The following is a 27,667-nucleotide window of genomic DNA, read 5'->3' as shown; positions in this document are numbered from 1 at the left end:
CGGTGCACAGCTGAGAAAAGAGGACAAGTACATCAGAGAGTGTCTAGTTTGAGAAACAGACGCCTCACAAGACCTCAACTGGCAGCTTCATTAAATAGTACCCGCAAAACACCAGTCTCAACGTCAACAGTGAAGAGGTGACTCCGGGATGCTGGCCTTCTAGGCAGAGTTCCTCTGTCCAGTGTCTGTGTTCTTTTGCCTGCCCAACTTAATCTTTTCTTTTTATTGGCCAGTTTGAGATATGGCTTTTTCTTTGCAACTCTGCCTAGATGGCCAGCTATAATAGTCAGTTACAACATTAACAATGTCTACACTGTATTTATGATTAATTTGATGCTATTTTAAAAATGGACAAAGTGTTTTTCTTTCAAAAACAAGGACATTTCTATGTGACCACATACAGTCGTGGCCAAAAGTTTTGAGAATGACACAAATATTAATTTCCACAAAGTTTGCTGCTTCATTGTCTTTAGATATTTTTGTCAGATGTTACTATGGAATACTGAAGTATAATTACAAGCATTTTATAAGTGTCAAAGGCTTTTGTCGGGGCATGGTCTCTACAAGATGTCAAAAGCATTCCACAGGGATGCTGGCCCATGTTGACTCCGATGCTTCCCACAGTTGTGTCAAGTTGGCTGGATGTCCTTGGGTTGGTGGACCATTCTTGATACACACGGGAAACTTGAGTGTGAAAAACCCAGCAGCGTTGCAGTTCTTGACACCAACTGGTGCACCTACTACCATACCCCGTTCAAAGGCACTTCACTTTTTTGTCTTGCCCATTCACCCTCTGAATGACACACATACACAATCCATGTCTCTATTGTCTCAAGGCTTAAAAATCCTTCTTTAACCTGTCTCCTCCCCTTCATCTACACTGATTGAAGTGAATTTAACAGGTTCCATCAATAAGGGATCATAGCTGTCACCTGGATTCACCTGGTCAGTCTATCTCATGGAAAGCGTAGGTGTTCTTAATGTTTTGTATACTCAGTGTATATTTATAATCAATAACTTCAAAACAAACACATTTTAAAAAAGCACTTCTTGGTATAAGCAATACTGTACATTTAAAATATATTTCTAAGATAAATTAATTTGACATGAATGGATGACTTTAATGTGGCAGGTAAGTGGAGTGCACCTGCATCCATTCTTCAACAATCTGAAGCATCAACAGACTCAAGTATGACAGACTCAAAATGGTCCATGTCAATGGTTGACTCAATATTGTGTCCTGTTCACTCACGATTACACAGCAATACATTAAATCTATTCCAATATGTGTAGTGGCTTTTTTGTTTTACAACTAGATTTGGAAGAAGGATTCTTCTATTTAAATTGTGCACAAGCACCAATGCAACAAGGGGCCTGCGCTGAAGAGTAACCCTTGTGAAGAGGTAGATGGCAGATTTTTACAAGACATGATCCAGGCTAAGATATGGGACTTTCAACTAGTTGTGAAGGGTGTTTAGATGGGCTTATGCCCACACTGATTGCTTGGTCCTTCCTCTATGATGTGAGGATGCACTTAGTGGCATCTTAGCCTGGTCCCAGATGGTCCAAGATCTCAGAAGTGCTGTCTCTCACGCCAGTGTGACCATAGGAGTTGGCAAGACAGCACAAACAGTTCTGGGACCAGGCTAATGGCACCTGGGTGGCAATGGAGGTGGTTGGTGGAGGCTGGGTGGTGTAGTGTCATGCAGGTGATACAGGGGACAGCCAGGGTGAAGGTGCAGGCTGGTTTGGGATAAGGGCACACAATGGCAGATGGACCTCACGTTTGGTGTACCTCATGGAACATTAACTCCCGTGGGACGCGAGTCTGTGGGCCGTAGAGTGTGCCGGCCCGGCGCTCGAAAGCAGACACATTCTTCTTTACCACCTCGTCAAAAAACACAGTTGCTAACTGGGAGTGGAGCAAGGAGCGGAACTCAAACGAGATCTGTGTGGCAGGAAGGAAGGAGAGGGCAGAATGTCAGTCAGAGAAGACATACAAAAGAGAAAGAGGATAAGCGATGGTAAAGGATATAACTTAGTCAGACTATTCACATGCACAAGGTCTATGCACAAATAGAGATCAAGATTAGAAGAAACTGAGAGGTTGGCAGCATGAGATAAACAAAAGGGCTGCAAGCTGGGGCTGTCATATTCACCGAAACATCCACAGTGCAGGTGCGGGGATAACCAGGGATTCCAGGACTGAAGCGCCATATCGTCTCCAGGTGGTTAAAAAGTGTTCCATCTGTGCACACTGCCTAAAAAATGTAATCCAATAAGAAAGGGTTACTTAGAGTAATCTATCACCAAACCAACAATGATCCTCACATATCATCATAATTCATGAATCCTCAATTAAGCGTGACTAAATGGGATTGCAAAAATCTGGTAACTTTCTCAAGAATCCCAGGTTTTCCAGAAATCCTGGTTGGAAGATTCCTGAAACCAGGAGGGAATAAGCAGGAAATCTGGAAGTTACTGGAATTTTTAAACCCTAATTAAACAGGAGGGACTTACTTTGACCATGTGGGGTCGCACCACGCTGATCATGGATGTGTATCGCTCTACGATGGGTGGGAATCCCACCTCTAGCTGAGCTTTGGAGTGGCCTGCCCTCTTCATGATGGTCTGGGACTTCTTACACCAGGGGACAAAGAGTTTGTAGTCATCCACGTTGGCTACCACATCATACATCTCCAGCATAGAGTACCTGAGGCAGCATAGCAAAAGGAGTTTGAAAACAACAACATTACATCCCTTCCACTTCGGGTTTCAAATAGGCTAAGCCCTACTTTTTCCTTTAATATGAAATCTATCTATGCATTCAAGCTCTCGTTCATGGTTGTAACTACATACAGAAATAGCAAGTCCTACAATATATTCTATTTCATGTATGCTAGCATCTTACCCCAGTATCCTCCGCTCGGAGTACTCCTTCCTCTTATTTGTGAACCCCATGAAGGTTCTGCTGTGGGGAACTGATGTCATTGTGTCCCAATTCTGCTGGTGGCAAAGCACTCTGGGTGTCCTAGTCATTACAATACCACATGATGACAAGTGTCTGATGGGAAAGGGTGAGAAAGGATCATGTTAAAAATACTGGAGTATAACATCTCTAACAAACACGCTTTTCCAGACGGGCTTCCTGCCTTTAGAGTCAGGGCAGAAATAATATATTGCCAGCAGGGGGAAAAGGTTGCCAGTAGTGTCCTAACCTTCAATGTCTAGGACAAGCTACTATATTCTGAGTAAACACATGAATGGAACTATATGTAACGCGACCCACTCAGTCAGGTTACGTGAGGTGGCTTGCAGAGCTGGCATGTTTTGCTATTGGGGTCTAAATGTGCTCACTACAAATAACTGTGTGACAGTCATAAAAAGTTTAATTACAGTCATAGACAAAATTACAGAGAGCACTACTGACAAAGTGAAACCAATATGAAGAAAGCCACAATATGCATATACAACAATGGTGACATTGATAGGATTGAAAAGGGAACTTTTTAGGCCTTAATGCAAATTTGATGATTAATAGGAAAAACACAACAGTTACTAATTATTTATATTCTCTGAAAAAAAAGAATGTTCTTCAGTGTGGACCTATTTGAACCAGATGTGTAAGTGCTTGGCTGGAACAAAAACCTGCACCAAAGGGGATTCAAAGATATGCGCATGCACAGCACTGATTGGTTAATTGTGTCACATGAAGTTATCAATGTATTAATCTCACCTGATAGTCTGTCTCATATGTTCTCTTGACCCCGCGGTGTGACATGGTGACCGCCCAGAGCCTACAGCAATCTCCAAAAACTCACTGAATGTCCGCACACCCATCGGCATTCGTCGGGCAGTTGCTGCCATTGTATTTTGGGTTACTTTATCAGAACCTCAAGTAGAATAACGGTTCACGGAAACCGGATCTGTAGGTTTCTGTTGAACACTGACTTTAGCCAACTTCGGATTGGCTATTTGAAGCCTTTCCCAGTCCTATTTCACGGCATCCATCAAAGTCAGACACCGTGTAGATAAGCTTCAGTTCACTTATCCAAGTAGACGCAACCAAAAAGGCCGCGTTTATTTCAGTCGTTTATTTATTCCAAGCTCGATGTCCTGGGACGCTGAAGGTGCATAAAATGCGCGTTCAAGTTTTTCCCCATACGGCGACAACTCTTTATCGCGACCGTGTCTGTTTAATAAAGTAAACACCGGTATCGGTCAGGCTCATGGCCAGGGACACCCTGTTCTAAAACAGAGCAACTGTGCTATCTGTGCATTGCTGCCACCAACTGTGTCGGAGGTATTACAATCCCAGCCGTCCTGCTCCCAAATAACATTACTGGGAGTAAGCAATGATTTGTTATATAATAAACAAGTACCATTTTAAAATGGTGAGATTGTTTTGAAATGCATTTAGTACATAATTGTAATTCCCCTGAAACATTTCGAGGCTTTCACATTGTCTGGGAGGGGAAACCGGGGACGTGGAACTGCGCATGTGCGTGATAGCAGAACTAACTAACAAACAAACATCAAGCAGAGACGGACAGCAAACACAGACTTTCTTATTAATAGCTAACTATCTACATGGGTTAACTATCGTTTAATATACCTTGCAGTTCCACTCGAATGAAGGAGCTCCGTCCTGGCTGACTTTTGGAGATGGGAATACACAATATTACAGACCAGGTGAGCTAGCAAGTAGTTAGCATGCTAACTAGCTAACGTTAGATGAAAAGCCTGGCTATTTGGCTGGCTAGTTAGCTAATCAAATGTTTTGATTGCATTTTCCTGGAAGTTGACCAGTTCTATAACGTTACTGATGCAAGTATCTGCAAGTAATGTGTCGTAGGATTGCTAGCAAGTTAGTTACATCTCGGCGCGGCCTGATGCTGATTGATGCTGTCTGCCAACGGTTCACTTTACTTAGTTAACGTTAACTAGCTGCGATTCCTTGCTAACCACACAGTCTGACGTTCTCCTGTGCTTATCTCCAGCTTCCACTGGTCCAAGCAGTTTTTAATCGAAATGCCGATGAAATTCAACTACTATTGCACAACAAGAAAGAGGACGTCAATGCACTGGTATGTTTGTGGTGCCACAGCACTGGCTTTGGTTTATTGCGTGTTGATATTGTAACGTTAGCTAGCGACTGTATCGCAACATTTCTCCAGTTATTGCAAGTCTAGAGGGGTGCCAGGTGGATCATTTTCCCAATTCAAGTGATTAGGTTATTCCTTTGTATTTCCCTAAAACGTAATTTATATATCTACAGAATGTCAACAGAAGGCCTAAATGTTTTTGGTTTTTTTATGCAAGTCACTTAAGAACGTTCTTATTTTCAATGACGGCCTAGGAACAGTGGGTTAACTGCCTTTCAGGGGCAGAACGACAGATTGTTACCTTGTCAGCTCGGGGATTCGATCTTGCAACCTTTAGGTTACTAGTCTAACGCTCTAACCACTTGGCTACCTGCTGCCCCAGTATCTCATCAATATACTTATTTGTGGCTGCCAGTGTAAGAGGGAGATGGATTTTGCATATTAATATAGATGGTTAATTTGTCTTAACTTTTCCCACAGGACCAAGAGCGCCGTACAGCACTACATGCTGCTGCCTGTTTGGGGGATGTTCATATAATGGACCTCCTCATCAATGCAGGTGATTGTGACCAAAATTGACCAACCACAGGTAGCTATGTTAACTAAACAGAACTGCCCACGTCTGACCTGCTATATTTGCAATGAAAAGGTGGTTTTGGTTTATGTACAGTTGTAGTAACAGTGTGCAGTGTCTGTTCATTAGTCTGACTGAAACTTGAAAGAAATGACTCAACTGTACTTGTCATGGCCCTCTAATATTGCTCCTTGTTTTTTACACTGTCATAGGTGCAAATGTAAATGCTAAGGACCATGTGTGGTTAACTCCATTGCACAGAGCTGCTGCCTCCCGGAATGAAGTAAGCAGTGTTGATCATCTCTCTAATGTGAAGATTATAAAGCACTGTATCAATGTTTGGTAATGTTTGGGTGTTGACAAGTGTTTTCTCAAGCCCAGTTTGATTCCTTCTCTCTCCAGAGGGCAGTGGGGCTACTTCTGCGGCAGGGAGCAGAGGCCAATGCACGAGACAAGTTCTGGCAGACTCCACTGCATGTTGCAGCTGCCAATAGAGCCACGCGCTGTGCAGAGGCCCTGCTCCCCCAGCTGAGCAATCTGAACATGGCAGACCGTACTGGCAGAACCGCCTTGCACCACGCTGCTCAGAGCGGATACATGGAGGTGACTGCTAGAAATACTGTGTGCACTTGGAACAGGGCTGTTTTTACAAACCATTTCAGAGTGGAACTGTTGATCTAAGATCAGTTCTTTGATGAGGTTTAAAGGCGGTTGGCATCCAATATGTTGCATTACCGCCACCTACTAGACTGGAGTAAAACTCCCTTATACTTTGCTTGAAAAAATGTAACAAATACTACTCACACAAAAAACCCACCCTGCTCCACAATTTAAATCGATTTATTCCTACCTCAGGCCAACAACCTGAAAGGATGGGATATCACCACTTAACACACCCTGTAACTCTTCTGATGTCAAGTCTCGCACACCCAAATACCTCTCTGCAGCTGCCACCACAATCTCAATTTTCTGCAACTTACGTTCCATCCCTGCAGTACAGTTGATAACCATTACTATAAATGGCAAAAATACAATCTTACTGAAACATATCATATGTTTTATCCTTCTGTACTGGTTCATATCTACAATTCTTTTTATTAATTTTTTTATAAACCTTTATTAGGCAAGTCAGTTAAGAACAAATTCTTATTTACAATGACGGCCTAGGAACAGCCTTGTTCAGGGGCAGAACGACAGATTTTTACGTTGTCAGCTCAGAGATTTGATCTATCAACCTTACGGTTACTGACCCAACGCTCTAACCACTAGGCTACCTGCCACCCCACTACTCAAACCACTCCTCTCAGGATTCCCCCCCCCCCCCCGACCCATCTTCCTCTACTTTCTTCACTGCCTCAGCATATGACAACTTCTGCACTACTCTAACCCTGGAAACATCAACCTGCCTCTCGCACGGGACATTTCTGATCCCCAGCCCCATGGGCACCCCTACAATTAACACATACCACTACTTCAGAGGGGTTGGGTTAAATGCAGAAGACACATTTCAGTTGAAGGCATTCAGTTGTACAACTGACTAGGTTGTGTACAATCAGCACGAACCCCTCGGAATGTAGCGCTCCACACGGCATCCCACTTATAATGCAGCTGCTTCATCTTCATGTTATTCTTAATCAAAAGCTACCGCGTTGCTTTTCCATTTCAAGTAAGCTCGCTCTTCCATCCAACTCTAGGATCAGTTCTCCCATCTTGTTCACTATAATGTTTAAGGAAAAACTGGTTATAGATCAGCATGCCTACTCTGAGATGCTTTAGTGAATAATGAAACTATTTTTATGTCATTTTCCTCTTGTCTGTCCTCAGATGGTGAAGTTGCTGCTGAATAAAGGGGCCAACTTGAGTACCAATGATAAGAGAGACAGACAGCCAATCCACTGGGCAGCGTACTTAGGTGAGTTGGGCTCTGCACTGGGAAAACTCTTAACGTCATTTTCTTAGAGTACCGAAAAATCAGAATTTCATAAAACTGGTGTGAATGGCAGGTGATAAATATTCAGTGTTTCCCAATTTTAAGTTGGGTGAACATTATGGATGTACTCCTCACTAGAGGGTGACATTAAAACAGTACTCACTGTTATGTGACTTATAGGGCATCTGGAGGTGTTGAAGCTGCTAGTGTCTCGGAGTGCAGACAAGGGCTGCAAGGACAAGCAGGGCTACACCCCTCTCCATGCTGCCGCTGCCAGCGGACACATTGACATAGTCAAGTACCTACTGAGGCTCGGGGCTGAGGTGAGTGTTGAGGTCAAATTGTATTTATTTTACCAGGTTAGTCTCATTGAGATTAAACATCTCTTTTGCAAGAGAAACCTGGCCAATATAGCAGTACACAAAGTTTCAAACATTTACAACACAAAGTACTACATAAAAAAAAAATATCTGACACTTTTCAATAGGCACATTGGTTTTGGGAGGAGCGGTTCAACTAGGGGTCAAAACATTGACTGCCGCCCAATTCATTTTCCACCAATTACTTTACCCTGGCTTTAAAATTATTCAAGGATATGAGCTCCTGTAGTTTCAAGTCCTTTTGTAGCTCATTCCAAGTAGAGGAGGCAGAGTACTGGAATGCTTTTTTACGTAGCTCTGTCAACGAGATACAAATCTGTGAGCGTAGGTGATATTTGTCAATAGTCAGCTGGACAATGCACGTACATAGGTAAAATGGGAGCTGTCTCAATATGGCCTTATGGGTAAACGGATGCTCAAGATAGCCATAGGAAGTAATATTAATTGAGTTTTAGTTTGACCATTACCAGAAGAGACGGGATTATCTTTGATTACAATTCAATTTTGTTTTCTCTCTTTAAAAAAAAAAAAAACATACATATATATATATATATATATATATGCATACAGTTGAAGTCGGAAGTTTACGTACCTTAGGCAAATACATTTAAACTCAGTTTTTCACAATTCCTGACATTTAATCCTAGTAAAAATTCACTGTCTTAGGTCAGTTAGGATCACTACTTTATTTTAAGAATGTGAAATGTCAGAATAATAGTAGAGTGATTTATTTCAGCTTTTATTTCTTTCATCACATTCTCAGTGGGTCAGAAGTTTACATACACTCAATTTGAATATGGTAGCATTGCCTTTAAATTGTTTAACTTGGGTCAAACATTTCGGGTAGCCTTCCACAAGCTTCCCACAATAAGTTGGGTGAATTTTGGCCCATTCCTCCTGACAGAGCTGGTGTAACTGAGTCAGGTTTGTAGGCCACCTTGCTCGCACATACTTTTTCAGTTCTGCCCACAAATTTCCTATAGGATTGAGGTCAGGGCTTTGTGATGGCCACTCCAATACCTTGACTTTGTTGTCCTTAAGCCATTTTGACACAACTTTGGAAGTGTGCTTGGGGTCATTGTCCATTTGGAAGACCCATTTGCGACCAAGCTTTAACTTCCTGACTGATGTCTTGAGATGTTGCTTCAATATATCCACATCATTTTCCATCCTCATGATGCCTTCTATTTTGTGAAGTGCACCAGCCCCTCCTGCAGCAAAGCACCCCCACAACATGATGCTGCCACCCCCGTGGTTCACAGTTGGGATGGTGTTCTTCGGTTTGCAAGCCTCCCCCTTTTTCCTCTAAACATAACTATGGTCTTTATGGCCAAACAGTTCTATTTTTGTTTCATCAGACCAGAGGACATTCATCCAAAAAGTACGATCTTTGTCCCCATGTGCAGTTGCAAACCATAGTCTGGCTTTTTTATGGCAGTGGCTTCTTCCTTGCTGAGCGGCCTTTCAGGTTATGTCGATATAGGAATCGTTTTACTGTGGATATAGATACTTTTGTACCTGTTTCCTCCAGCATCTTCACAAGGCCCTTTGCTGTTGTTCTGGGATTGATTTGCACTTTTCGCATCAAAGTACGTTCCTCTCTAGGAGACAGAACGTGTCTCCTTCCAGAGCGGTATGGCGGCTGCGTCCTCCCATGGTGTTTATACTTGCGTACTATTGTTTGTACAAATGAACGTAGGACCTTCAGGCGTTTGGAAATTGCTCTCAAGGATGAACCAGACTTGTGAAGGTCTAAAAAAAAAAAAATCTGATGTCTTTGCTGATTTCTTTTGATTTTCCCATGATGTCAAGCAAAGAGGCACTGAGTTTGAAGGTAGGCCTTGAAATACATCCACAGGTACACCTCCAATTGACTCAAATGATGTCAATTAGCCTATCAGAAGCTTCTAAGGACATTACATAATTTTCTTGAATTTTCCAAGCTGTTTAAAGGTACAGTCAACTTAGTGTATGTAAACTTCTGACTGACTGGAATTGTGATACAGGGAATTATAAGTGAAATAATCTGTCTGTAAACATTTTTTGGAAAAATTACTTGTGTCATGCACAAAGTAGATGTCCTAACCGACTTGCCAAAACTATAGTTTGTTAACAAGACAATTGTGGAGTGGTTGAAAAACGGGTTTTAATGACTCCAACCTAAGTGTATGTAAACTTCCGCCTTCGTGTGTGTGTTTGTTTGTTTGTTTGTTGCTTAGCTAGCTCCTCATGTCTTGTGTGATCTTGTACTCTTTCAGCTGGATGAGCCCAATGCCTTTGGGAACACTGCTCTGCATGTGGCCTGCTACACAGGCCAAGAGGCTGTGGCCAATGAGCTGGTGAACCAAGGAGCTAACGTCAACCAGCCCAACAGGAGTGGCTATACCCCACTGCACCTGGCCGCTGTGTCCACCAACGGGGCCCTCTGCCTGGAGCTGCTGGTCAACAATGGGGCTGACGTCAACCAGCAGGTCTGGGCCCGTATTCATAAAGCGTCAATGAGTAGGAATACTGATCTCGGATTATGTCCATGTAATCTTATTCATTATGATCTAAAATAAAAAACTGATCCTAGATCAGCAGCTCTACTCTGAGACTAATGCCATCAGTAGCCTTATGTTGTTTAATGGGTGGCGATGGGAGGATTTATCTGTTCTCTGCCAGATTAGTTTGCCATATTTCTCTTCTCCCTTCTCTAGAGTAATGCAGGGAAGAGCCCCCTGCACATGGCAGCCATTCATGGACGCTTCACACGCTCTCAGATCCTCATCCAAAACGGTAACCATGACAACCCCTCTGACTGAATAACATGTTAGGATGCTTTATACAAGTCCTGTCCCACTGGTTCTCTGATTCTATGTTTCTTGTTTGTTGTTAGGTGGAGAGATTGACAGTGTGGATAAATATGGCAATACCCCCCTCCATGTTGCTGCTAAGTACGGCCATGAACTACTGATCAGCACTCTGATGACCAACGGTGCAGATACAGCCAGACAAGGGATTCATGGGATGTTCCCGCTGCACCTGGCTGTGCTCTATGGGTTTTCAGACTGTTGTCGCAAGCTACTCTCCTCAGGTTGGTACTTACACTACCGTTCAAAAGTTTGGGGTCACTTAGAAATGTCCTTGTTTTTGAAAGAAAAACACTTTTTTTTTTGGTCCATTTTAAAATTACATCAACTTGATCAGAAATACAGTGTAGACATTAATGTTGTAAATGACTATTGTAGCTGGTAACGGCTGTTTAGGAATATCTACATAGGCGTACAGAGGCCAATTTTCAGCAACCATCATTCCTGTGTTCCAATGGCACGTTGTGTTAGCTAATCCAAGTTTATCATTTTAAAAGGCTAATTGATCATTTGAAACCCCTTTTGCAATTATTAGCACAGCTGAAAAATGTTGTCTGATTAAAGAATCAATAAAACTTGCCTTTAGACTAGTTGAGCATCAGCATTTGTGGGTTTGATTGCAGGCTCAAAATGGGCAGAAGCAAAGACCTTTCTTCTGAAACTCGTCAGTCTATTCTTGTTCTCAGAAATGAAGGCTATTCCATGCGAGAAATTGGCAAGAAACTGAAGATCTCATACAGCGCAAACTGGCTCTAACCAGAATAGAAAGAGGAGTGGGAGGCCCCGGTGCACAACTGAGAAAGAGGACAAGTACATTAGTGTCTAGTTTGAGAAACAGAAACAAGTCCTCAACTGGCAGCTTCATTAAATAGTACCCGCGAAACACCAGTCTCCACGTCAACAGTGAAGAGGTGATTCTGGCCTTCTAGGCAGAGCCATATCTCAGACTGGCCAATTAAAAATAAAAGATTAAGATGAGCAAAAGAACACAGACACTGGACAGAGGAACTCTGCCTAGAAGGCCAGCATCCCGGAGTCGCCTCTTCACTGTTGACTGGTGTTTTGCGGGTAGTATTTAATGAAGCGGCCAGTTAAGGACTTGTGAGGTGTCTTGTTTCTCAAACTAGACACTCTAATGTACTTGTCCTCTTGCTCAGTTGTGCACCGGGGCCTCCCTCTCCTCTTTCTATTCTGGTTAGCACCAGTTTGCGCTGTTCTGTGAAGGGAGTAGTACACAGCGTTGTACGAGATCTTCAGTTTCTTGGCAATTGCTAGCATGGAATAGCCTTCATTTCTCAGAACAAGAATAGACTGATGAGTTTCAGAAGAAAGTGCTTTGTTTCTGGCCATTATGAGACTGTAATCGAACCCACAAATGCTGATGCTCCAGATACTCAACTAGTCTAAAGGCCAGTTTTATTGTTTCTTTAAGAACAACATTTTTCAGCTGTGCTAACAATTGCAAAAGGGTTTTCAAATAATCAATTAGCCTTTTAAAATGATAAACTTGGATTGGCTAACACAACGTGCCATTGGAACACAGGAGTGATGGTTGCTGATAATGGGCCTCTGTACCCTTGTGTAGATATTCCATTAGAAAACTGCAGTTTCCAGCTACAATAGTCATTCACAACATTAACAATGTCTACACTGTATTTCTGATCAATTTCATGTTATTTTAATGGACAAAAAAGTAGCTTTTCTTTCAAAAACAAGGACATTTCTAAGTGACCCCAAACCTTTGAATGGTAGCGTACATTATATCATTCATTCAAACATGCATCTGTTGGATTTTGTTTCACAATGCCTATACACTGGAGGAGCGTCAGAATATAGTGTCATGTCTTGTATGTTATCTGTATTTGTTTGATCACTCCTGGTTGCCTCTTCCTCTCCCCTCAGGTCAGCTGTACAGTATTGTTTCATCTATGAGTAAGGAGCACGTACTATCAGCCGGGTTTGACATAAACACTCCAGACAACTTTGGAAGGACCTGTCTACACGCTGCTGCTTCTGGAGGGTAAGACACAGAATCACACTCCAAAACTGGACCTATTCTGAACTATTGGATAATATACCCAAATGAGTCTGTCATTCTCATCATGTTATTCCTCACTTCTTCGCTGCTGACAGAAACGTTGAATGTCTCAACTTGCTCTTAAGCAGTGGTACTGACTTGAATCAGAGGGACCAATTGGGAAGGTGAGTTTTTGCCACTGATTCTTTTCTTTGTCTGTGTTTGTACTCATGCTGGTGTGAGTACGAGATAGTAATGTTATATGGAATAGTCAGTAATTTCAGATCGCCTGGGTACTGTAAAAGCTCTTTGTGACCAGCTAATGTAAAAAGTGCTTTATGAATACATTTGATTGATGCACTGATTATTAGTTGGGCCTTCTCTTGGTCTCTCAGGGCTCCGTTGCACTATGCAGCTGCTAATGGGAGGTACCAATGCACTGTGACCCTAGTGAGTGCTGGCGCTGAGGTCAATGAGCCAGACCGTACAGGCTGCACTCCCCTGCACTACTCTGCTGCCTCCCAGGCCTTCTGCAGGTAGGAACTCGCACTCCATCGACAAATACACCAAGATGCTTTCAGGAAACATAGCTGTGTTGAATTTGTGAATAAATGTGTTCATTGTGCACTTCCAGAATGGACCGACATTTCCCTGGGACTCTTCAGAGCGAGGAGGATGGAGATAAGGAGTCCTATTTGTTAGTTTACTGTCTGCAACCATTAGTTTCTATCTATTTTGTAATTTTAAAAAACAAATTCTACTGATTTTAAAGATCCGCTTAAAGAACTCAAAAGATGTTTATTTCATGACCCCTCCTTGACTGTGGCTTTTGTCTGTTTTTGTTACTAGTTGCTTGGAGCATCTGTTGGACAACGGTGCAGACCCATCCCTGGTCAACTCTAAAGGTTACAGTGCTGTTCATTATGCTGCTTCTCACGGCAACAAGCAGAACCTGGAACTGGTGAGTCCTTCTGTTTGTGTTCAGTAACTTGCATAGCTCCAGCCATTTAGGTAAATAGTTTTTCATCATGACTTTGCTGTATCTGTGGATAGTAATACATCATGACTCTTGTCCCTTTAGCTCCTGGAAATGTCCTTTAATGCCCTGGGAGACATTGAGAGCAGTATTCCAGTGAGTCCGTTGCATTTAGCTGTAAGTGTGCTTTTCATTCCTAAAATCCTCTGTTACTTTGTAGCTTGAGACTGAGTGTGTGTTTCGTATGGAGAAATTGCCATGTTCATATAGAGCAGCTAAAAACATGACAGCTTCCTGTCGTATCCCATCTCCTGTCCCCCTCAGGCTGATAATGGCCACTGGCAGGCGCTGAGTGTGCTGACGGAGACTGCTGCCTACGTAGATGTGCAAGATGCCTCGGGCCGCTCTGTGCTCTACTTGGCTTCCCAGAGAGGTTACGCCCGCTGTGTAGAGGTCCTGCTAGCCCAGGGGGCCTCCTGCCTCCTCAACGAGAACAGACACATGTGGACCCCTCTACACGTCGCAGGTACGGTCCCCCCTCAGATGTGGGTTGAAATGAGTTAAAGTTTATTTGCCATGTGTAATGAATACAAGCATGTGTCCCTGTATATTGTTCGATATTAGCAAGTATGGAATAGCTTAGAAACAAAGCAATCAGGGTTGAATGTGTGATTAAATATTTGTTTCATATCAGCTGCCAACGGCCACACGGAATGTCTGCACATGCTGGTGGAAAGCGGGGAGGAGGCAGACCTTACCAACGTCACAGACGCACAGGGACAGTGAGTGGTCTCTCTTCTTGCTGCCTGGCAGGAAACTTTGTTTTTGTAATGTAAATGTATTGTGTTATTTACTTTTAGTAACTCCATATAGATACAGTGTTAGCAATACAGTTTAGGCTGTTCACTGAAGATTTACAGAATTACACATCCTGTCTGCTAGAAAGCATTGTTGTAATATAAATGACCGTGTGTGTGGTCTTGCCTGTCTTCCTCCTCAGGACTCCTCTGATGCTGGCTGTGCTAGGTGGCCATACAGACTGTGTCCACCTGCTGTTGGAGAAGGGGGCCTGGCCCGATGCCAAGGACAAGGGGGGCAGCACTGCCCTGCACAGAGGGGTGAGCTACACGCCTATAGGCTTTTCACACCACTCAGCTGAGAAAAAGGTCGTAATCTTTAGCTACACCAAGCCTGTCTGGTTGTTGTGTGGTACAGAGGAACGCTGCAACATTAGTTAGAATTAATTATTAAAGCACTGTAAAAGTTAGAAATATAGCTGTGTAACTCTTTGGAACCTGTCCCATAGGCGGTGGTGGGCCGTGAGGACTGTGTGACAGCCCTGCTGGATCACGAGGCATCTGCCCTGTGTCGGGACGGCCAGGGTCGTACCCCCCTGCACTACGCTGCCTCCCACCGCTACACTGACATCCTGGCCAGTCTGCTGCGTGCTGCCACGCGCGCCGATCCTCTGGACTCCCTATTGGACCACGAAGAGTACACGCCATCACACTGGGCCGCCTACCAAGGTCTGCGTGGTTATTGGTTACATCCCAAAACACCCTCTTTCAAGAAGGGTGTATATTACATGTATAAATTAAATGTGGGGAAAACAGTTTGTTTTGTAGTGTCTTTGTAATTCAAATGAACACACTTTTCTTCCTCCTCCAATCAGGGCATGAAGGCTGTTTGGAGGTTTTACTTGAACACAAAACATGTAGTAGCCAGGAGGGAAACCGCTTTACCCCATTGCACTGTGCTCTGTGAGTATTCTCTAATCAATGTTTTAAACATGATAATACATTATTAGGACAATGTCTGTAAAACAGTGTTTGGGAAAGGATCAGTAATGATGGGTTCTATAAACAGGTTGGTTGTTTAGCTCAACTAAGGGGTTGGCTTAGACTGTTGACAACGTGAACTATATTTAGTCTCCAAGTGTTAATTAGACTGTTGACAACGTGAACTATATTTAGTCTCCAAGTGTTAATTAGACTGTTGACAACGTGAACTATATTTAGTCTCCAAGTGTTCATTGAAAATATAAATACATTTGCACAATGAGCACTTGTCTCAAATACATCGTTACAATTGTTGGTTAGCTAGCTAGCTAATTTTAGCCATATTAGCATAGACATCAGTCAAAACGCCTCAAAACAAGACATGGTATCAATGATGAAAGGAGCCACCAATCATTCCCCACATGGCAGCTTCTTGTCATTGTTGCTAGCTATCTGACCTTTCAGAATCATAACAACGCACGCCTTCCGGCCACATCGACGTGTGCATCTTTTTCGTGACGTTATCAGCCAACCCGTCTATGTGGTGATCTTTTGATGTTGTGTGATGCTGCAGAATGAATGGCCGTAGTGGAGCTGCAGAGATGCTGTTGGAATCTGCTGGTGTACAGATGGTTAACACCAGGGATACTAAAGGAAGGTAAGTCTATTGAGGGCAAGGTGTCATTACCTTACTAGATGTTTACTTGGGTATCTCCTGTTTCATTGGTATGTCTTCTGAGCTGTACCTCTGCGCTCAGTGTGGACTCCAGATTTTATCTCCTGTTTCATTGTCATGCGAGACTGAGCTCACCAAGGTCGGCTGCTTCTCTTTGCCTGTAGGACCCCGCTTCATGCCGCAGCGTGTGCCGAGGACGTGGCGGGGCTGCAGCTGGTCCTACGCCACGGAGCTGAGATCAACGCCGTGGACCACACCGGACGCTCTGCTCTCATGGTTGCTGCCGACAACGGACAGAGTGGCACCGTGGGTAAGTCTACGGAACACGTTTTTGTTGATGTTTTGCAAAAGGATAGAGTTTAGCAGATTCTCTCTCATCAGTCTCTGAAGAAGAATGAACTACCACTTGATTGGAGTGAATTCATTATGTGTTGGGTAGATCTGTGAAGAGGAATCCTGTGTCATTTATCTCTTGATTCTCCCCTGGTGTTCCCAGCCATCCTCCTGCATCGTGCCAAGGCTGACCTGACACTGCTGGACGACAATGGAAACACTGCCCTGCATCTGGCCTGCAGCAAGGTAAGCAGCCCTCAAAATATCATCAGAGCTCAGAAAGAAATGGAGCATAATAACATAGCATTCAAGCTTTCAGCACCTCTCTGATGAACGGAGATTAATGAAGTGCATGTATTGATGATGGTTGATGTAAGCATGTTTCTGTATTTGTCTTGCAGGCTCATGAGATGTGTGCCCTGCTGATTCTGGGGGAGATCCATAACGCTACCCTTGTCAATGCAACCAACGCTGCACTGCAAATGCCCCTGCATCTAGCAGCACGCAACGGTATGGCCACCGTGGTCCAGGCACTGCTGAGTCGAGGAGCCACAGTGCTGGCAGTGGATGAGGAGGGTAAGGAGAGACACTATTCCACCTTTTCTTAAAACCTCGTCTTCATTTTAAAATCTTAAAGTCCTACACCGTGTAGCCTAATGCTATGGGCTTTCTAATTGATTTCTGATTGTTACTTACTTAGGCCTTTTTCTCCTCCTCGAGCATAGGCCATAGACAACAGCTTTCTAGTGTATCTGGTCTGACGGTGTTTTTGTTGTTGACCAGGCCACACTCCAGCCCTGGCCTGCGCCCCCAACAAGGACGTGGCTGACTGCCTGGCTCTGATCCTCTCCACCATGAAACCTTTCCCACCTCTGGACCCTTCCTCGTGCTCCTGCTCCTCTTCCTCCTGCCCCTGCACCTCCATCTCTGTCTCCTCCATCTCTGTCTCCTCCACCATCTCCCCCGGTCTCAACCTACTGAAGCACTGCGGCATCACCGCAGCCTGCACACCCCTGCCCAACGGAGGCCTTCACCATCACCACGGCTAAGTCAAAGACCACCATGGCGCCGCCATCGGCCTGGACGGGTGCCTTTCTGAGTGAGGTCATCCTACACCTACAATCTGACACCACTACTACCACCACCACAGGGTGACTCCCTTGAGTACACCCACCTACACGCCTATGTGTATGTGTGTATGTGTGGTCTTCTCCTGAAGTGCAGTCAAACCTATATGCAAATAGAGCCCACAGCATCTATCTCAGCTCTGTAGTAGTTAGTGCTTAACACAGAGAGACTGATCTCTCTTTCTGTAATGTCACTGGAATACCGCTGTTTGTCCCTAAACGGTTGCTAATAACCAACCACAAAAATAATCAAACCCTTTAAAAAATGTTCCACAAATAGGTACTTGTCAGCACAGAAAAATTACTGACAGCTTAAAGGACTGTTTATTCTCCTTTTTGTGTTTGTTTGTAGTCTCTTGTTTAGTCACTTCTCATTATCATTCAGTATTTAATATTATATCAGAAACTAGGACTAGTAGTGGTGGCCTTGAATAGGAATGCACAGCCTTCCCCAAAGGAGAATGATCAAACGGGTTAAAGTAGGGTAGAGGACTTGATGAAGGAACCATACAGAAGAAAGTCCTGCCCAAGAGTGCAATGCTAAAATATATCTATTCTGACTTTTTTTTTAATGATTATAATATGTAGTGTAGTAGCCTATATTTAAACTTTTAGCCTAAAATAGTTTGTCATTTTCATAGAGGAGAATTTCATAGAGCTGCTAAAGTTTGAAAAATGTATATGTAAGCATGTGTCCTTGCAAAGGAGTACAGTGCTCGGGTTGGGATTTTAGCATCAATTTATTCTCAATGCTGAAGTATTGTCTAAAACACAGTTTTGTGTTTACTAAGCTAGAATGTGGTTCAAAGCATATCAGTTATGACCAAAGGTGATCATCACTACTATGGCAAAACAAAAATATTTATTTGAGATGTACTGTATAGAGAAAGACGATAGATCGATACCTCGATAAATAATTTTGCAGCTGCTGAACGACTAGACAGGGAGAGTAGTAGCAATGAGGCCTTGGTTATTTAGTTTCTTTGGGAGCAGGCTCGCCCCATTGCACCTCAGTGAAGCCTCTTGTATTGTGAGCACTTTCTCGTGGTGTATTCTGAGATTTACTGCTCAGTCATAATCTTACAAGCCATTTCAATTGATTTCTCCCCAAAAAATTATCTTATCATTCTCAAAAGACTTTGGTACATTGAATGGCATTATTTCCCCAAATTTGGCCTTGGTCAATCTGAAATTGAATTTATACTGAACAAAAATATAAATGCAACAATTTTACTGAGTTCATATAAGTTCATATTTTACAGTTCATATAAGGAAATCAGTCAATTTAAATCAAGTCATTAGGCCCTGACCTGTGGATTTCATGACTGGGTGTATAGATATGCATGTGTTTGTCACAACTTTAAAAATAAAATATTAAAAAAAGGTAGGGGTGTGGATCAGAAAACTAGTCAGTATCTGGCGTGACCACCATTAGCTTCATGCAGTGCGACACATCTCCTTCGCATAGAGTTGATCAGGCTGTTCATAGTGGCCTGTGGAATGTTGTCCCACTCCACTTCAGTGGCTGTGCGAAGTTGCTGGATATTGGCGGGAACTGGAACACGCTGTCGTACATGTCGATCCAGAGCATCCCAAACATGTTCAATGGGTGACATGTCTAGTGAGTATGCAGGCCATGGAAGAACTGGGACATTTGCAGCTTCCAGGAATTGTGTACAGATTCTTGAGATATGGCACCCCAATGGGCCTCAGGATCTTGTCACGGTGTCTCTGTGCAATCAAATTGCCATCGATAAAATGCAATCGTGTTCGTTGTCCGTAGCTTATGCCTGCCATACCATAACCCCACCACCACCATGGGGCACTCTATTCACAACGTTGACATCAGCGTGTGGTCTCAGACGATCCACAGGTAAAGAACCCAAATGTGGAGGTGCTGGGCTGAGATGTTTAGACGTGGTCTGTAGTTGTGAGGCCGGTTGGACATACTGCCAAATTCTCTAAAACAATGTTGGTGGCCTATGGTAGAGAAGTTAACATTAAATTCTCTGGCAACAGCTCTGGTGGACATTCCTGCAGTCAGCATGCCAATTGCACACGCCCTGAAAAAACATCTGTGGCATTGTGTTGTGTGACAAAACTGCACATTTTCATGGCCTTTTATTGTCCCCAACACAAGGTGCACATGTGTAATGATCATGCTGTTTAATCAGCTTCTTGATATGCCACACCGGTCAGTTGGATGCATTATGTTGGCAAAGGATAAATGCTTACTAATAGGGATGTAAACAAATTTGCGCACAAAATTTGAGGAATACACTTTTTGTGCGATTGGAACATTTTGGGGATCTCATTTTTCTGCTCATGAAACATGGGACCAACACTTTACATGTTGCGTTTAATATTTTTGTTCAGTGTTCTTCAGAAATTAAGAGATGGAGCAATACCACTGTTCCTCTCTATCAACGCTTGTATCTTGACTAGTACAACGGTCAGTCCTGGTATGAGATTGAAATGCTCTTTCGTTTTTGTATAATATAAGCAATATTTACTTTCTGGCATTTGAACGTTATTGAAAAGACAATCATAGTCTCAAGGGCTTTTGTTTCCTTGGTAATCTTGTTTGATGTTCACTTTAATTGAGTTCTGACACTAGGCCTAGCTACATGGACATGATCTGTTCTAGACTAAAGGCTGTCGTCGCTTTGTCAAGGCATTTTTCTGTGCCAAGAAAACATTTCAATTGATTGCCACCATGGCATCTCATTTAGAACCATATGACATCTTGGCAGTATGAATGCAGGATGGCAAAATAAGACGAACCCTAGGATCTCACCCACTTAGTCAGACCTGTGAATCTGGTAAGAAGAGGATTCCTTGGTTGGGCTTGATTGTTCATGTCGCCGGACAGAAGTCATGACTGACTAGAGATAATTGAAAGCCCGGTAGGTAGGCAGGGTTACTGTAGGAATGAACTGAAAAAACAAATGTTACACTCATATGGGCAGCAGTAGTACTTGTTTTTTTAGTAAAGCCAAAAAAGTGTAATTCCTTTTTGCTATGTGGTATTCCTTTTGTTCCGCGTGTATCTTGTTTGGTGGTACTACATTGTGGTACTACATTGTAGATCGTATCAGACCACTGGAGCTCATTGCTCAACTTAATTTAAATACTTTTTACACTACCATTTCTATTGCATCATCAGTGGACAGTTACATTTCACAGATTCCTGGACTAATTTACATATTTATTTAATGCTTCACCATAACATCTCTTGATGATGGCTAAATGACATGCCTTAGTTTTTTCTGGATGATAAAGATGAGGAGCTAATATAATGGACTAACACGTCATGTTGTGCCCAACAGTCGGTGTTCTACTGTGTTGTCTGGGGTAGAGGAGGAACAAAGGGAGTGTATAGTCTTTGGTGTCATGTGTAAACGGTTAATAGTCTCAGGTTGTGTGGAGCCAGTAAGCATATCACATGGATTGATAACATGCAAGTCGTATTGACATTGTATGTGATATGCATACAGTTATATAGTTATTCATTCAACCCTGATCCAAGGCACTTATTGAGGTAGTTATGCACTTTAACACGTTCAGTGTCTTTGTGTGCATTGTCACTCTGAATACGTGCATACATATGTATGTTTACATGCATATGTGTTGTAGCTACATGAGAAATCTGCTTTGTGGGAGAGAAGAGGTGCAAAACAGGCCATGGCAAAGATTGCAAGGTATGTATACTGTTGCTTCATTGACAGAGATTTAACTTCAAAACTCTCAGGGTCTAAAATGGTCAGTCCGCACAACATGGTCCAAAATCCAGTTATCACAATGTGGTTTGATTGATGCCAGTCCAGGGTATGTTACTAGTCCTTCTGGTTAGTCCAGTGATTTAGTTAGGCTTGCTTTCACCATGCTTGCATCCTCCTCCCATGACTCCACATTGAGCAACATGCAACATCAATAATCCAACAGCAGGTGTGTCTGGCTAGCAGGTCAGAAATAGTTTTCTTCTTGCAATGCCCTTGTCCAGCAGATGGCACCAGTTCTCCAGCATATGTCCCATCTGGACCTCTGTCCATATGTGTTCCATTGCTAGACAGAACTCATTGTAAAGGAGCTTGAGATCATACTTCTGACTTTAAAGAAACAATTAAATGGGACATTTCTCATTTGTAGCAATAAAGAGCGTGTGAATGATGTGTGCAGCACAAATATTGCACTGCCTTCTACTGTATTTAAGCTAATCCAACAAAGCATTTTAGTAATTTAGCAGATGCCCTTATCCAGAGCGACTTACAGTTGACATGCATGCCAATTGAAGATTTGCGTGAGTTATTGTGCAAATCTTAGGTCACAGTTAAGGCCTTATTTGCCAAAGTACATTGGATAAAAAATATTTGTAAAAAAACATAAATTCCGAGAACATGGAATGTACACACTGACTCCAAATATGAGATGACTTCACTGGCAAATGTGAATATGGGGTCAAATTGGAACAATTATTTTCTCCTGACCTTTTGAACTACTGCTCTAACATTCATGAAATTATACAAGTAGCAGCATGAAATAATTGTCATGTAAGTTTAGTCTTCCTGTTATGGGTCTTGTCTCTTGAATGTGATCGAGCTGTAGATCCCTATGTGTTTGTCATGCATTGACAATGGAAACAGCAGGTTGGAGAGTTTGAACATTCATCTCTGTTAATACCATTGAGATAGCCTTACAATATATTTTGAACAGGAAATTAGACTATGCTGTAGTTGCTTTAATTTTTTTGCATTAATTGATAGCCTGTTTTTTTTTAAAGGAAAATACACCTAGCTACATCCATTTAGTGCCATAGAAACCTTTATTTGCCTTCAAGCATAATAGTCATAATATTTGGTCAGTAACTAATTTCTTTGTTGTGTCTGTTGGGACTCATTTACCCAGATAGCCATGGTTAGATGGTAAAAGAGAAATTGTATTAAGCTCTGATTTGAAGCATTGCTGTCACAGATACAGGTCCTAATGTCAGTGGGGACTAATGGTTTGCATCACTACTTACTACTGATCGTAGAGTGGAAACTAGGAAGAGGAAAGCGATCAGAACAGACATGTTAGTCTGGAAAAAAGAATGGATGCAAGATTTGTTAAAGTATTTATAATTGGACAGACTTTGTAAGGACAAATATGTAATAAGTCTTTGTGTAGGCAATGATCAAAATGTATGTTAATTTCTTTGTAAGAGCTGGTTTTGTAATTATTATAGGAACAGTTTTTAATGTTGGCAGATGTGTGGTTAACAGGGAATAGATTTACCTCGATGTATGCCCATATTCTTACTTGAAGTATCTTTCATAGAAGGCAAATGTAAAATTTTCATTCACAGCCAAGCCTTACCTTTAAAGCAAAGGAACCAGTATCTTGCAGTACCTACTAAGTTATAGCACGTGACCCCTCTGGAGTTACATTTCTCAGTGGAACTGATAAAATCTCTGCTGATTTTGCTATTATGGTATGCATCCCAAATGGTACCGTATTCTCTACATAGTGTACAACTTTTGACCAAAGCCCTATGGTCCTTGGTCAAAAGCAGTGCACTATTTAGAGAATAGGGTGCCATTTTGGATGCACACACACATCCTTGGGTGTCTGGGAGCCCACATCCAATGTTGATGGCAAACAACTCAAGGTTTCCCTGAGATTGTTTTGGGATTTTGCCATATTTGCTACATTGAGTGAAAAACATTAATTGGATTTGACTTATTACCGGTCCAGTTCAGTTTGACTGTAATCTCCAAAACCAAATAACGCTATTAATTTAAGTACCTCAGTATCAGTTGGAGAGAAGAGAAAGGACAAAAATAGAAGTCTACCTTGTTATAAATGGAAACAGTTGTCAATTTGATTCTAAAGATTTAAGTTCTGGTACGTGAAGGGCAGAAATGTGTATTTCAATGAAGGTCATGAGGAAAAGTAGTGTGAAAACAATCTATAGTGAGGGGGGGAGTACTATGCAGTAATTATTTACCCCCTCAATTTGGTGAATATGGGAGGATTTTACTAGCTTTCCCCCTGCTTGTGGTCTCCCCCCCTTCATCCTTGCTTGGTATTTTGTTCTCCATCAGTTGGACCTGTGTGATAACCAGCACAGAGGTGGCATGGTGCCTTTTCATGTGTTTCTAAATTAATGTTGTAGCTACGGCATGGTCTTCCATTTATACCTTCCGGAAGCCTTATGAATTCCATGTAAAATAAGAGCACATATCTCTGAAAAGAACATTCTCAACCTATTGTGATGTTTGCTAAAATAAGCAACTCTTGTTTATGTTCTTGGCCTATTCCGTGTGCATGCTGTGGATCTCTGCACGTGAGTCCCGTCATATGGTGAATCCAAGTGTACTATCGTACCTGATGTTGGACACCAATATTGGAGTATTTTTTTGAAAGCACAAATCCAAACATGGAACCATATTCTTTGACGATACCTCCAAGCAAAGATATGTCTCTCAATGCTGTGGCAGTTAGAGCCAAGAAGAATTAGAGCGAGGGGGTCACAAAGAAGGAAACCATGGGATTGGATAGTCATTACCAGTAACTGTAGTCTGAGCATATCAATTTAGATGTATTTATACTTAGATGTGCTAACTGTACAGAATAGTTCAGGTTGTGAAGTCATATTAGGGTACATAAAAGTAATAATGATAATGTTTTGGTTGTAACCGTGTGGTGTTTTTGCATTATTAAAAGTAGTGGTTCCTCAGTAGCGGTGTGCAGTGTTAAGCATGTGATCATTCTGTTGAAGTGGTCTAATATAACATGCGTCCTATTCTAGTAGCATTAGGGAGTGATGAATCATCCTCGCTTTTTAAGCTGACCTCCCTTTTTGAAGTGGATGAAAAAGACGAGTGCAATAAACGTATTTATCATTTGCTTCCTCATGTAAAAAAAATATATACTTTCTGTAGCTGGTTAATGCAAGTGGGATTGTAACCTCACTGCTTCGCATCCAGAGAAGTGGCACTAGGATGTGAAGAACTGCATTCTTAGAACTGTGATTGAGTATCAAAGCTGCTTTCTCATAAGGGGGAACATGCACAAGATAATTTGACTGATTCATTAACTGTGTGTATTGTGTTAGAGGCGTTTTTAGGATTCAATCTCCTTGAATGTGAATATTTTGAATGCATGTCTAGGTGTGTATGTATGCATCTTCCTCCGTATCAAATGAAATATTGTCTGGCCGTAAATTAAAGGAATTATGAAATCCCTTGTTTTCAGAAGAAACATTAAGGGAGACCTCCGATTCATTCCCCCTCACTAAACTTAAAAGCTGTGCATCTAAGTGAACAGCTTCAGATCTTCACTGATCATGTATGTTTTATTAGTATCAATAATGGAGGTCTGTTGAAATGGTGACCCATGGATTACATTAAGAAAACTAAGAATTATTACACATTACAAGCAACTACTTACATGTGCAACACTATAAAAGTGTTTATTTTATGTTTTTGTTACTTTGGGCAAGTAACCAAGCCTGTCTAAATCAGACATATCGATGACAATGGAAATGAAAGGTGTAGCATGAGAACAGCTCAGTGCTTAGGGTAATGTGTATACCTACTGTACACCCTTTTGACATGTTGGAGTACATGTCAAAATGGCCATTGTTGAAAGCCCTGTGATATTAGTTGTAGAATAACATTCCCCTTGAAACGACCTTTTTAACCAGCAGGGGAAGGAAATGTTCAAAAACATTGTTTGCCACTATTGGCAGTAATTTGCTGTAAAAGCACATAGATGTACTCTTAGAATAAGCACAGGATCAATGCCAATTGCACATTATTAGCTCAGAGTGTAGCCTCCTATTGGGAATTGCCTTGAGATGTGTGGTCACCCACAATGAAGTCTGGGGCCAGATATTATCATTGGACTCCGTAAGGGACCACAATGGTGATTCACATAATCTGTCATTTTGATACCATCTGTTGGAGGTACACTGTGGCTAATGTGCTCCCTGAGCAATACAGAAGAATGGATGCATTCATTGGCATATCCTGTGACTTGTTGGTCCCTTTGCTGATTTCTTAGTTTATTCTGCAGCATCTTAACTGAATGTGAACTGATGAAGACCGACTACGGGTTAGTTGCCCGTTTCACTCCGTGGCTTATCTATTGAAAATACTATGGACCCCATACCAGGAAAGGAGTCGTCTAAATCAGGGCAGATGATTAGTTACAATGAAATGGTTTTTTGTCAGCTAAACATTCCAAAAGTTTTGCAGGCTTTGCTGTTGGGTAACAGAACAGTCTTCACTGCTTTGCTGTTGAATAGTAGTAACTTTGACATAGGCCTAGTCTGTGTGTTTGTCAGAGAAAGGAAAGATTCCCTATTTAACTCTTACCTCATTTACAAACCTGCAAATACTATTCTACTGTGAGTAGAAAATGCCATCACCAGCATGTGCTCTAGACCTGTGATGACAATGGCAACAGGACCAATGACGTAGCGCGAGTTCAACATTTTGTGAGTTAAAACATGAATAGTCAACGCCTCTCACTTTCGCATATAATGGTATTATCCATGTAAATAAACTTGTTTGCATTTGTCTTTTTCAATAGTAGCATTTTTCCTACCTCCCATAAATTGCAGTTGGAATTAATCTGCACCTGTTTTGACAAACAAATATATACACAATAGCCTATGGGAACTTTAGAATTTTACCATGAACAATAACTCAACTTGATGAAGTGTGCTTGATTATTGTGTGTGTTCGTGAGATTTATGATACGCATTTCTACAACAAAATACCACTGGGATGTGAAGCCAGACTGATGCTGATGTCTTCTTAAAACACCTCATTTCTCCATTATTCTGCTTTCATGTTATGCTCTAGTCTCTTAAAGTTTACAGCTTCCTGGAATGTGAATTTTGGTTGGGTTAGTTATTGCATATGTACGTACAGCTGGTTTTGGTACTATATCATATTTTTAACAGTGGAGACCGGTTATATGCACATTATATTCTGTACGAGGTTGAATCTTGTTCCCCTCAAGCCGTATGCCTTCAGAAACACTAATCCACTTGCTAGGTGTTTGCCTTCCCACTGTCTTTGTATCAGCTTTAAAGCAGAATCCTTAATTGAAACAAAAGCGGATACCCCACCTCTGTTTTGGTAAAAAGCTGACAGATGGGCCTGGAGAAATGTAACCACTCAAATTCATGGACAGAGCTATGGATGCAAGGACTGACCACCCATGATATAAATATAGTTAACCATGTTGAGGCTATACAGTGTTTGTTTACCAACATTGTAAAACATTTTATATTTGGGGTTTTAAATGGAGTATGAGCGTTGAACTTAGTTTGAGTCATAAATTATATTCAAGAATAAAATTGCTATATAACATTAATTTAAGTCCAGAAATGAATGTAGGAACTAAAGATTCTAGCTTTAATTCCATGGCAATAGAGGACAGGGTGAGGTCTGGTTTCTGACCAGACAGACACTCTCGCCCTGCCCCTCATTCCCACACAAGGAGAGGAACACCCCGTCTCACTCCCCATCCACTGTCCCTCCAAAACCTCAAGCCATTTCTTTATTTGACAACAATGCAATTGATCCCAAAAGCACTTTGCCTTGTTTTTCCATTGTGTGAACTATGTAAATTGTAATTTGTTACAGATATGTAAGATCATTCATTCACAATTTCGGACTAATCTACGTTAATGATTTAAACATTGAATCTAAATCTATTTTATACAATGTTTGCTGCAGCCAATTGGTCTTGTCATTCAGTATTGTGGCTTAGGGTTGGTTGTGTTTTAAATAAAATGCTATTGATAAATACTCACTGCATCATGTGTTATGATTTGATTCCTAGATGTACAACTAGTAAGAAGTGCTCTGGAGTCATGGTCAGATTTAAAAGGGACACCTTTATTGGTGAATTTGACATGGTT

General features: G+C 41.9%; 2 protein-coding genes across 3 annotated transcripts; one reads left to right on the top strand and one right to left on the bottom strand.

Moving 5' to 3' along the window:
* Nucleotides 1-458: 458 nt before the first annotated feature.
* On the bottom strand, nt 459-4,206 carry LOC106572529 (coenzyme Q-binding protein COQ10 homolog A, mitochondrial-like). The gene is made up of 5 exons (XM_014146770.2): nt 3,737-4,206; nt 2,912-3,064; nt 2,521-2,713; nt 2,160-2,261; nt 459-1,948 (listed from the first exon to the last, which is right to left on the bottom strand). The coding sequence occupies exons 1-5, from the start codon at nt 3,865-3,867 to the stop codon at nt 1,781-1,783; spliced, it is 747 nt and encodes a 248-aa protein (XP_014002245.1). The 5' UTR covers nt 3,868-4,206; the 3' UTR covers nt 459-1,780.
* A 278-nt stretch (nt 4,207-4,484) lies between these two features.
* On the top strand, nt 4,485-27,554 carry LOC106572525 (serine/threonine-protein phosphatase 6 regulatory ankyrin repeat subunit C). Of its 2 annotated transcripts, none has more exons than XM_014146762.2 (26): nt 4,485-4,692; nt 5,001-5,087; nt 5,586-5,664; nt 5,892-5,962; nt 6,082-6,282; nt 7,504-7,591; nt 7,790-7,932; nt 10,248-10,460; nt 10,689-10,767; nt 10,868-11,065; nt 12,744-12,861; nt 12,975-13,043; nt 13,254-13,394; nt 13,493-13,555; nt 13,708-13,819; nt 13,940-14,011; nt 14,159-14,360; nt 14,529-14,616; nt 14,835-14,952; nt 15,141-15,360; nt 15,507-15,594; nt 16,187-16,270; nt 16,453-16,598; nt 16,785-16,867; nt 17,023-17,197; nt 17,405-27,554. In XM_014146762.2, the coding sequence occupies exons 1-26, from the start codon at nt 4,666-4,668 to the stop codon at nt 17,668-17,670; spliced, it is 3,231 nt and encodes a 1,076-aa protein (XP_014002237.1). In that variant the 5' UTR covers nt 4,485-4,665; the 3' UTR covers nt 17,671-27,554. The 2 variants fall into 2 exon arrangements, with proteins under 2 accessions (XP_014002237.1, XP_014002236.1); XM_014146761.2 differs by having other exon boundaries at nt 13,230-13,394.
* The last annotated feature ends 113 nt before the right edge of the window (nt 27,555-27,667 follow it).

The sequence above is a fragment of the Salmo salar genome, chromosome ssa15 (assembly GCF_905237065.1).
Source record: "Salmo salar chromosome ssa15, Ssal_v3.1, whole genome shotgun sequence".
NCBI classification, from domain to species: Eukaryota; Metazoa; Chordata; class Actinopteri; order Salmoniformes; family Salmonidae; genus Salmo; species Salmo salar.
Note: the sequence above shows the minus strand (reverse complement) of the source record. Positions and strands in the feature narration are given on the sequence as shown.